At 35.6% G+C, this 12,111-nt stretch overlaps 1 protein-coding gene across 7 annotated transcripts in view; it reads right to left on the bottom strand.

The window, feature by feature from the left end:
• Positions 1–12,111, bottom strand: part of SENP7 (SUMO specific peptidase 7) — a 115,601-nt gene that overhangs the window by 51,281 nt on the left and 52,209 nt on the right. For 5 of the 7 annotated variants that reach the window (XM_074332581.1, XM_019711204.2, XM_074332590.1 and 2 more), the window contains one exon: positions 9,277–9,471. The exons of the other annotated variants lie outside the window; for them this stretch is intronic. In XM_074332581.1, the coding sequence (XP_074188682.1) occupies positions 9,277–9,471 (195 nt within the window). The remainder of the gene's footprint in view (positions 1–9,276; positions 9,472–12,111) is intronic. 7 annotated transcript variants of the gene reach the window in all.

The raw sequence follows: 12,111 nt of genomic DNA, 5'->3' as shown, positions 1-12,111 counted from the left end.
ACTACAAAAAAGCTACAGACCAATATCCATTATGAACACTGATGCAAAAATAATCCAAATAGAATTCAATAGCTCATTATGATTATATACCCTAACCACATGGATTTATATGTAGAATGCAAGGATGGTTCAACATACAAAACTCTATCAATGTAATACACCACATTAACCGAATCAAGGAGGAAAACCACACAGTCATTTCAATTCATGCAGAAAAAGTGCTTGACTGTAGGGAAGATGTTGAAGAAAATTTGCCTTCATTGGTTAATGTGAGCTTTTGTCTGTTTGCTTTTTGTTCCCTCACATGAGACTCCGTTTGAGGTAATAGTTAGCTTTTTAGTTTGCTTTTTCTTCCCTCACATGAGAGACTGCATGCGAGGTGATGGTTAAGTTTTGTCTGTTGACTCTTTGTTCTCTCACATAAGAGACTGCATGTAATTACCAATGAATACAAATTTTGAGGCCGAGTTGTAGGGTAGATGTTGAGGAAAATTTGCCTTCACTGGTTGATGTGAGCTTTTGTCTATCAGCTTTGATCTGTTCCTGTATATGAGGTTATTTCTATGCTGTGATCAAGGGTTGAGTAAATTTCCCCTTTGGTCTCATTCTCCTGAGAAAGGAAGATATGAGATGAGGTTGCTTTTCTGTCTGTGCTGTGAGGTGATGATTAGCTTAGGGTTAAAGAAATTCTTGATCAGGGGTTGAGAGAATTCCCTCTTTGTTCTCCTCTGTTTCGCCCACATCAGCAGTGAAGTGAAGAAGTAGCTAACTTATATCAGGACGACGTGACAGGCACATCGCCAGGCCTTATTGCTCATCTGGATGAACTGCCCCTTCAGCCGGAGGGGCAACATTCATATCAATAGCTGTCGGACCCTCCCATAACTGGCCATTCCTGAAGGGGTGGGGGACAGGACAAGAAACTTGGCTCTAAGGTACATTTAAAGAGATATATAAGACAGACCTCAGGTGGCTTGATATTGATTGATTACTGTTTCAAGAGATTGCTATTCAGAAGATTTGCTGTTTTAGGACTGCTTTTCAGGATTGGATTGTTTCAGAGTGAGAGATCAGAACTTGCCTCAATGGACAGTAGAAACTTCTTTTGTTGGTGAATTGTCATCATTCTAGCATCTTTGGGAACCTGTATACAGCTTGCAGCTTGCAGTACCAGACTTCCTAATTCCCAACAACAAAGGCAACAGCAGCAACATTCTTGGGAATTAACAAATAACGGAGTGGGAGACACCTGAGTTTCTCTCAGCTACAGACGTGGCAAGGTTTTGATTTATGACTTTTCCGGTGTTGTTCTCCCCCAGTTTGGTGAGCTTTTGACATCTATTGTAATAGTTGCTATCCTATAGAGCTTATTACTGCTTTTGGATACTCCTTAAGTGATGTTATTTGTGTATTTAGCCAAGTGATTTTTGATCAATAGTAAACATGTGTTGGGATCTCTTAAACTTATTAGTATGTGTACTTCTTTGACGTGACATTGTTATCAATGTACATAGTTTAGTCTTAACCACCTTTACTTTCTGACATTAGCATATTCTGTTAATTGCCATAGTCTTTTGCTATTGCATATTGCTAAATAAATTGATTAGATACTAAATAAATTAATTAATTAGCTCCATTCTAGCCTGTGTCCCTCCTCCTTTTTTTCTCCGCTTGTTATTACATTGACAAAATTCAACACCCTTTCCTGATGATAAAAAAGAAAACACATTCAACAGTCTAGGAATTCAAGGAAACTACCTCGACATAATAAAAGCCACATATAAAAAAATCCACAGTGAATTTCGTAACAAATGGTGAAAGGCTTTTCCTCTAAGATCAGGAATAAGATAAGTTTGCCCACCTGTTCCACTTCTAGTCAACATAGTACTGGAAGTTCTAGCAAGATCAATTAAGCAAGAAAAATAAAAATAAAAACAAACTGGAAAAGAAGAAATAAAATAATCTGTATTCACATATGACATGATCTTACATGTAGAAAACTCTAAAAATTACATATACAAAAAGAAACTGTTAGAGTTAATAAATGAAAAAAGGAAATTAACAAAACAATTCCATTCATTATAGCTTCAAGAATTTAAAACTTAGCAATTAACTTAACCAAGGAGTCAAAAAACTCAAAAACTAAAAACATGACAAAGAAAATTAAAGATATTAATACATGGAAACACGTCCCATGTTCATGGATTGAAAGAATATTGTTAAGATACTAACCAAAGCGATCTACAGATTTAATGCATTCTTATAAAAATTGTAATGCTGTTTTTGCAGAAATAGAAAAACCTACAGACCTAGAGACTTTAGGTCAAGATGGTGGAAAAGGTAAATGCTGTGCTGGCCTCTTCCCATGACTACATCGAAATTACAACTAACTTACACAACCACCACCATTGAGAACCATTTGAAGACTACCTGAACAGAACTTCTTTAACTAAAGATATAAAGACACATGGAGACAGGTAGGAGGTTTGGAGATGCTAAAGGAGCTAGTCCCACTCCCTGGTTAAGAATCAGGAGGGATAGCTCAGCTGCAGAGGTCCTCCCCGAGGAGCAGCCCAGGGCACAAGTGCTGGGAGGAGGACGCCCCATAACACCTGGCTGTGAAAACCAGCAGGAATTGCAGCTCAGTGAGACAGAGGGCTACTGGAGTCCCAGGCATTTCTCTTAAAGGACCTGCATACATAATTACTCACTGATGGATCCACTTGCTATGAGCTCCAGTGCTGGGGCAGCAGCTCAAAAAGTGCCAGGGACATACAGAGAGGAACTGAATTGTCTGGCTTCAGAGCAGGGGCTGGAGGGGAAACTCCATCCTTGATAAAAGTGCTGCTCAAGGTGCCATGATTCTTTTGTTAAGCCCTCTTCACCCACCCAGAATGAAGGCATAGGTGGGCGTCAAGTCTGAGTCTTCATCGACCTGGCTAACACTGTTCATCCCACACTGGAGATTGCCTGAAACACTGCCCCACATAACTTGCCAGGCCACCCAAGCCACTTCCAACAGCTTTGCCATACAAACAGACATCTTGGATTGCACTATGGACTTTCCTAAAATCTCTCAAAGATTCACACACCCCAAACAAGAAGCCTCACTATGTCCTATTCCTCTTGCTAAGCACCTCCAAGCCCAGCTCTACTAGGAGTAGTTGGCCTCAATTCACAGCTTAGCCTCTACCAGATGCCTACAAGCCCATCACAACAAGCTACCAACCAAAGACCACTTTGTAACTCATATCAAATAACCGAGGGCAGGGCACACACAGTGGCTGACCTTGGCCTGCACCAGAGCCCCTTCCAAGAGGCCCCAGAACCAACATACACAATGCACCCCCAACCACCTCCACAAACAACACACCCAAAGGGCATACTGGGAAGGGACGGAGCCCTGCTAATGCAGATTTTGCTCCATGGAGTCATTTACTTTAAATGCAAATGAATTAAATGGTCCAATCAAAAGACATAAGGTGGTTGAATGGATAAGAAAACAAAACTCTTACATATGCTGCCTATAAGAGACTCACTTCAGATCAGAAGACACACACAGACTGAAAGTAGAGATGGAAAAAGTTAATTCATGAAAATGGAAATGAGACAATAAAGCTAGAGTAGCAATACTTATATCAGACAAAATAGACTTTAAAACAAAGGCCCTAAGAGACAAAGAAGGACCCAGTAATCCCACTTCTGAGTATTCATCCGAAGAAACCCAAAACACTACTTCAAAGGGTCATGTGCATCCATATGTTCATCGCAGCATTATTTACAACAACCAACATGTGGAAGCAACCTGGGTGTCCATCAATGGATGAATGGATAAATAAAAGGTGGCGCAGGTGGCCAGTTGGCTCAGTGATTGGAGTGCAATGCTCATTAACACCAAGGTCATCGGTTCGATTCCCACATGGACCAGTGAGAGACAACGGCCTGAGCTTGGAGCAGAGCCGCGGGCTGGCTCAGTGGTTAGAGTGCAGTGCTCATAACACCAATGTCAAAGGATCGATTCCCACATGGGCCAGTGAGCTGCGGCCTCCACAACTAGACTGAAAACCTGGAGCTGAGTTGTGCCCCCCACAACTAGATTGCAAACAACGACTTGACATGGAGCTGATGGGTCCTGAAAAACACACACTGTTCACCAATATTCCCCAATAAAAAAATTAAAAAAAAAAAAAAAAAGGTGGTGCATACATACAATGGAATATTACTCAGCCATAAAAAAGAACGAAATATTGCCATCTACAACAACATGGATGGCCCTAGAGGGTATTTTGGTGAGTAGAGAACATCAGACAGAGGAAGACAAATGTCATCTAGAAAACAAGACAAACAAACAAACCAAACAGAAACAAGCTAATAGATACAGGGAGCATTTCGATGATTGCTACACTGGGAGTTGGGGGGAGGGGCAAGCAGGATGGGTGAAGAAGGGAGGAGATTAAGAGATACAAATTGGTAATTACAAAATAGTCATGGGATGTAGAATATAGCACGGGGAATATAGTAGTAGTATCATAATAACTATATATGGTGTCAGATGGGTACTGGACTTATTGAAATGATCACTTTGTAAGTTATATAAATGTCTAATCACCATGCTGTACACCTGAAATTAATATAATATTGTGTGTCAACTGTAATTGAAAAGTAAAAAATTATTTTAAAAAATACTGAAATACACTGCACACCAATGTTCATAACAGTGTTATTCACAATAGCCAAAGGGTGAAAACAACCCATAGACATTTAAACCAAACTACAGAAATGCAAAAGAGGAATCAAAACTTCAATAAGAAAAGTAATTTCCAGACTGTTATTCTAGATCTGATACCTCATATAAAGTATCACAAATTAAAACAGTAGTTGACTGACCTATTTCGACACTTGGGGTTGAGGAGATCTTTCCAAGAATAAACCAAAACACATATATCAAACACTGACAGATTTTACAAAATAAAATTCTAAATTTCTATACTATAGAAGATACTACAAATAAAGTAAAATTACAAATAGGAAGCTTGAAAAAAATTTGCAACAAATACAGCAAAGAGTTAATACCTCTAATAAGAATTCTAATAAGAATTCTTACAAATCAATAAAAAACAGATGGAACACCCCAATACATATGAAAACTAAAAACTCATATAATAAATAAAAAAATCCATCTTTACTAAAAATAAAAAATAATTGAAATGAAAACAACTATTTTATTTTCCCCAACATGCTATCAAAAAATTTTTAATAACACCTAATTATGGTTAAAATGTAGAATGGCAATATAAAGATTGAGAAGAATAAATATACAAAGACATATTGATAATCCACTTACTGTAGCATTGGTATACAAACAAAAAATGACAAATATCGTAAATGTCCATTCATAAGGAAGTACATATACATAAAAAAAGATTTCTATGTACTGATGCGGAAGTTATCAAATTAAAAGAAAAGCTGATTTTCTTATTACTCTTCCATCATATTTAGGTATTATTATTTTATTTTACAGATGAGGTAAACTTAAGTATAGAGAAAGAAGTTAAGCGAATTCAAATTGCCAGAGCTGCAATTCAAGCCTGTACTAAGTAAGTTAAAGACAGGTATGGCATTAATCACAGTGCAATATCATAATAAAGACAATAAAAATACTAGTTAAAAGAGTTAAAAGTTGTTACAGGATTAATATAAAAGTTAATAAGTATCTGTATGTTAAAATAATAAATTTTCATCTAGAAAAAACAAATATGCTTCTTCATGGAGACCACATTAATTTAAATTTTCTACTCATTCTTGGTGTTTTCTATTATTCCTTTATTTTTGGCATAAAACACAAGGTGTTTTTTTTCCTACAAAATTCCATTCAGGTTATCTGTCAGTAATAACAGCTCCAAACACTAAAGACAGGCTAAGGCTAAAGTAAGATTTTTAGCATTTACATAACATTTTCCATATACATCATCAAAGGCGTAAGTGCTAGGTTTTCAGAGGAAACCTCCTCAGTTTTCAGTCCTAGCCTCCATTCTTTTACCCACCAATTTTTAGTTGCTTCTTAACATTATATCTTCATAACAAGAGTTAGAGTGTGCATCACATTCTCTACAATAACAGGATAACAATAATGTCAGAACATCATGTCTCCTGAGACAATCTATTAATAAATAATTTTTATTTACTCTTCCTGATTTTGAGACAGGCAGACTGGGAGAAGATTGGTTACAAGAGTCTCATCCTTGAGCCTACGCTGTACTCATACTGTACTTGAGTTCCAATGGGGCCCATCAACTGAAGTGATGGTATGGCCATATTTGCAATTTATTTCTACAGAGCACTCTGGATTCTCCACAAAATGAACTCGTTTTAATGGAGGAGAGAACTAAAGCTTGGTTTAAGGAGCGTAGTACTCTGCCTTAAACCAAATGGTAATACTAGTATGGCTGTGACAATTGCCTTGGCAGCACTTGTAATGGCAAGAGGGATAGCCATAATCTCAGGATAAGATACTGTCATCCTCACCATAGAAGATTTCAGTAGCATCAGCTACAACAGCCTTTAATTGCTTGTTGATTATCAGTAGTAATAAGAGAGATAAAAATAATGACTACCATTTATTAATCACCTACTAAGTTCCAGGGACTTTACATAGGTCATCTCCTTAAATCTGCACAGTAATTCTATAAGGTGTACATTACTATCCCTATTTTATACACAGAATAAGTAACTTGCCTAAGGTAAGTCAGCATGTTAGAAGTACTGCTAAGATCTGAATCCAGATGTTTGTCTCCAAAGTCTATATCTATTGCAAGAATAAATAAAAAAATTACCATCAACAGAATAATTTCTCAGGGCTCACATCAAATACCACCTGGAAATTTTGAAGGACATCTTGTGTTTAACTGGAAACGAATTCATAACTAGAGAGTCTGGCAGCCATTGCCAACCGAAGCCTCTCACGCATGCTGCATTTCAGGGGAAAGCTACAGACTGAACTTTCAGCTCCCTGCACTATGCTCCTGCATCTGTGCCAACCCTTATACAAGACTTCCTGGTATCATCTTGCAACCAATGGAATGATACCTGCCCCATCCAATCAGAACTATGCAGTTGTATCCCCATTTGTGGTTATATTCACCAATCAGAGCTGCTCCATAAAGACCAATCAGAATGTGCAATCACAACCAATCAGAACTGTGCTACATGGATTCCTCATTTGCATAAAAATGGACCATATTTTTTTTCTGTCAAGTGGGAACTTGATCTCTAAAAGACGGCTTCCCCTTTGTCTCTGTAGAATGTACTTTTTCCACTGGAGGCTGCATTTCCCCAGTTTTCAAATTGTTCACTTGAATAGTTTCTCCTCTTTCTGCACCCCAGATTGGGGACTCCTATCAACATTAGCTTGATGGCAGCAAACTTTTGTTGACAATAACTATTTAAAAAGAACTTGGGGAGAGTTAGAGTTTTTACTGAATACATTTTACAAACATCCAGAAATTTTAGACCTATTATTATTAAACCTTATCCCCAGATTGGTATAAAGCCTGAAAAGTACAGACTTAATATGATAGTTTCACAGAATCCTCACAATTAGTGCTATTTTTCAGAACACATTATTTTTCAGAATGTGCATTGATGTCATTTGAATTCCATGGTAACTGTAATTTCATGGTAAATCACCACTTATGCTGTACTGTTACCATGGAATTCAAATGACATAAGTCTTACATAAGCCTTCAGTAATAATATTTTTATTAATATATTTTATGTGCACAAAGAATTCTCACATGTGAGATTTAAGAGAGATAATAAATAATTTTGTGAGGTAGAAAGGTCATTCAAAATTATTTCTGTTTTTAAAATTCGGGAAACCAAAGCTCAAGGTTAATTGATATAAACATTAACTCAAGTACACAAAATTCAAAATGTATTGAGCTAATAAGCACTGAGTAAAAGTGCAAATAACACATGATATCTCTCCTAAAGGTGCTCATGGTCTGAAATAAACACCTATAGTATAAAATGATAAATGTATTTCTAATATCTTTAACTATACAGCCTTTAACTACATTTATTTATACTACATTTATATTTTTTAACTACATGTATTTATTTAACTACATTTATTAGTAACTGGATAATGTCACTAAAACTCTCATTTTTTTTCAAAGAATTCAGAAAGAGATCAAATAAAGTGTAAAGTTAAAATTATCACTGATAAGTCACTAAGCAGAACGTAGGTGAAACATAATATACTTTCCAAAAGGAGAAAAATTCATAAAATTTTTTAATTTCATAAGAAATAGTTTATAAAAATAAAATGTATTAGAAATGTAAATTTGTTATAGATTTTTAAAGAGGCATTTATAAATATTCTTTAATGTAATTAGGCTTATAAGAGAAATGCAAACTAGAAGTTACCTTTGGATGGTTCAGGGTGAAAAAAAACATTAAGACTGGATCAATAATTTTTCACTCAGATAAAAAGTATTTACTCTACTTGCTGAAAGCAGAAAATTAAAAAGAGAAGTTCATGATAAAAATGAAAGTTAAAAGATCTTTTGGTATTTACTAACTGACATCCCCTAGCTTTTTCCCACAATTTCTTTCTTTTTTACAGTCCCCTCGTGAGCCTCTTCTAGAACTTAAAACAAATGCAACTTCAAATTTCCATTTCTCTTATGATGACACAGTAAGCCACATTTACTAATGGAATTCAACTGACTCAATCCATTTTTGTGAGGAATACATTCAGCCATTCATTCAGCAAATATTTACTGGGCACTATGTGCCAGGTACAGTTCTAGAATCTGATACAAAAACAGTAAATAAGACAAGATGGATGGATGGATGGATGGATGGATGGATGGATGGATGGATGGATGGACAGACAGATAGATGGACGGACAGCTGGCCAGCCAGATGAGTGGATAGGACAGAAAAGGAGGAGGAATAGACAGATGTCAGGGGAATGGATTTCAATTATACTATACAAATAGAATGAAATGCTAAAATAGGTAACTAAATTTCATTAAGAGTCTGCATCCATTTTCCCAAAACACAAGAAGAGTGACCAGTACGTTTTGAAACTGATTATTAGCCATGGACTGTTGGTTCCAACACCCATTCCAGCCACCAGGACAGAAAAGTCATACTAGCCACCAGAGCACATTTGCCTCACATTTAACAGACATATCTGTGAGGGAAGAGAGGAGGGCTCATGAGAAGAAGTGTAATATTTATTCTGAGTGAAGTTACCACTAAACATACCTTTCAGATAAAAAGGAGCTCTTGTGAGGAATTAGATTTTGACAAGATTCTAGGCTGCCATCAGATGATGAAGAAAGCTGCTCTGATTGCAAGTTGTCTGTATCACCCAAACTGGCCTCAGTTACAGGAGAGGTCTTTATGTATTTTCTTCCTAACTCCGTTCCCAGGACATTCGTCAATATAACTCTGGGTATCCTGTCACACAAAATAACAAACACTGTACTGTACTGAAGTTTGCAGTAAAAAATATATTCTAGGAAGTTGAGTTTTCAAACATTTTCATCTTAGCACAAGGAGGCTATAAAATTATACCATCCTAGAAATCAACCTGTAAATACTAAAATTTTTGGATGAACACTCTGTTTTTTGTTTCTATAAGTACTTATGTATTATAAATTGGCATAGATTAGCTTGCCACCACAATGGCTTTAACTGTAAGAATGGATGCTGTTGGGTGCTTTAAATTTTAAATAATTTTTCTCAAAAAATGCTTTCTCTTTCTCAGTCATTATTAAAAACACAGATTACTACAAACCAATTCAAGAAATCTTTATTTTTATCATTCAATATAAAGGCCCTTGATAAGTAATTATGTATTTATAATTGAAAAATGACAAATGCTAAATCCAACAAGAAAGACATCATTCAGATTGCACATATGATAATGACAAATTCCTATATGAAACAGCGCATATACTGATGGCAATATACCAGGGGTCCCAAAAAAATGTATACAAGTGGACACTTTGGTCAATGTTGCTCAAGCAGTAGTTCGCCGTAATCAGAAGTGTCTGGACGCTGATGGTAACCACTTTGAGCACTCTTGGAAATGCAGAAGTCCAGCGTGACTTGTATTCCTCTTTTGTTATCAGTATATATTGAGTATTACAATTTTAATAGCTTTCCTTTCTTAAAATGTGTATATATTTTTTGGCACCCTCTGTATATGCTGTATATAATAGCATCAGGGAAAGAGTCAATAAATTAAATTATGTTTAGAAAATTAAAGTGTATTTTTAAAACTCCAAACTTTTTAAATTGGCAGGGTTCATAGCAAATGTACTATGTAGGCCCAGTGTCTTCTTAAACAGAAGAGGATAGTATAATCTTTCCTTGGTTGGCCAGTTGTTATTATGAACTGATATACTTTGCCACACTACATGTGCCCACAAGGCTATCATTTGGCCTGAACTGGCTGGCCCAAACCAAATTTTTCTAATTTTTTCAGCTCTTGTTACTGCATTTTTTAAGTTTTCATATTGCTGTTATCAATGTGTCACTAGCAGCACTTTACATATATATATTTACATATATAATATTTGCTGTAGTACTTAAGAGAGGTACTCTTTTATTTTCCCTCCATAGAAGCACTATGTTCTTTTCACTATGTTCCACACAGCATAGAATTTCAGAGCTTCGGAGAATTTTAAAATAATTTAGTTTTCTCTTTATTTTAAACATGAAGAACTCAAAGCTCAGAAAAGTTAAATCTCGCCCAAGTATAAGTAACTCTTCCTAGTAAAAGAACCTGGGCCTATTTATTATCTTTTGGTTTTGTTAATTTTATTCCATTACACTGTGTCTCAGTAGTAACTTGCCAAAGGATCCGAATAACTAAGCTTTTCTGTCAATACTTCAGATCTTTTAAAATATCCACTTCCAGCACAACCACCACAAAAAAGTATTGCGATAATTAAGAAGCATATATGATCTAAAACCAAAGATGAATAGTAAATACAATTCCCTGAACTCAGAGTTTAAGTGCAGAAGAAGGGAAAGAAAGTCTGCCATCTAATACAACCACTAATTATGAGGAGGGGAGGGCAGAGATATTTTCGGACCTCCTCGTATGATTTAAATCTCTAAGGATCCTATTAGGGTGGCGCAAAAGTAATTGCAGTTTTTGCAATTATTTTTAACCTTTTAAACAGCAATTACTTTTGCGACAACCTAATATTTATTATTGTCTGCTTTGTACATCTGATGCCTGACAGAACCCTCCTTAATATCCTGGATTTGAAGTGGTAATGGGGACAATATAGGACTAGTAAGTAGTCTCAAGATTTATTTTATCTGACTTCACACTAGCAATTGCTATGAAATGAATCATTAAAGGAAACTCAGTTGTGGTTCTCAGTACTTTAGGAAACATACAGGAATGTTAGCAGAGAAAATTTTATTCAGGTTAGAACTGTTTTTGTCCCAGATAAATATTATAGTGTAAATAAAATTTTACTTACTTTTAAGAGATGAGAGAATCTGATATACTAAATTGATAACTCATTTTAAGAATTGATGAAATATTATTTTTACGTTCCCCTATCATTACTAAATTCTAAAATGTGTCCCATAATAAAAGATAACCCAGAAACCGTAATATTTAAGTAAAAATAAAATTTTACATGATTTGTTTTGCTGCTAAAGAAAGAAAAAGCAAAGAAGAGATATGAAAAAAGAACTTTAGAGGATAAATGAGACCTTTTAAGTTAAACAAATAGCTAAAAGTCTTTCCTAGAAAATTTTCAAAATTCACCCAAAACTAGTTGAAAGATTGTATACCAAGCAGCAGAAGCCACATCTTTAAAGCACAAGAGCCCTAGAGGGACTCTGAAGCTGTCAGAAGATTTAAGGAACTATCTCAGCATGTCTACCACAATATGCCTTCCAATTAGAAAGCACTCAATTACTATGTGAATAAATGCCACAAGGAAAAAATTAAAGAACAAACAGAATATTTAAACATTAATGAAATTAGATATCATATAAAATATGTACTAAAGTCCAATTCCTACTTTACTTATGGGAAAAAATTAAAATTCATTAGAGTAAAAAGCA

Source organism: Rhinolophus sinicus, linkage group LG01, assembly GCF_036562045.2.
Source record: "Rhinolophus sinicus isolate RSC01 linkage group LG01, ASM3656204v1, whole genome shotgun sequence".
NCBI classification, from domain to species: Eukaryota; Metazoa; Chordata; class Mammalia; order Chiroptera; family Rhinolophidae; genus Rhinolophus; species Rhinolophus sinicus.
The sequence above is the reverse complement of the archived record's forward strand: the minus strand, read 5'-3'. Positions and strand labels throughout refer to the sequence as shown.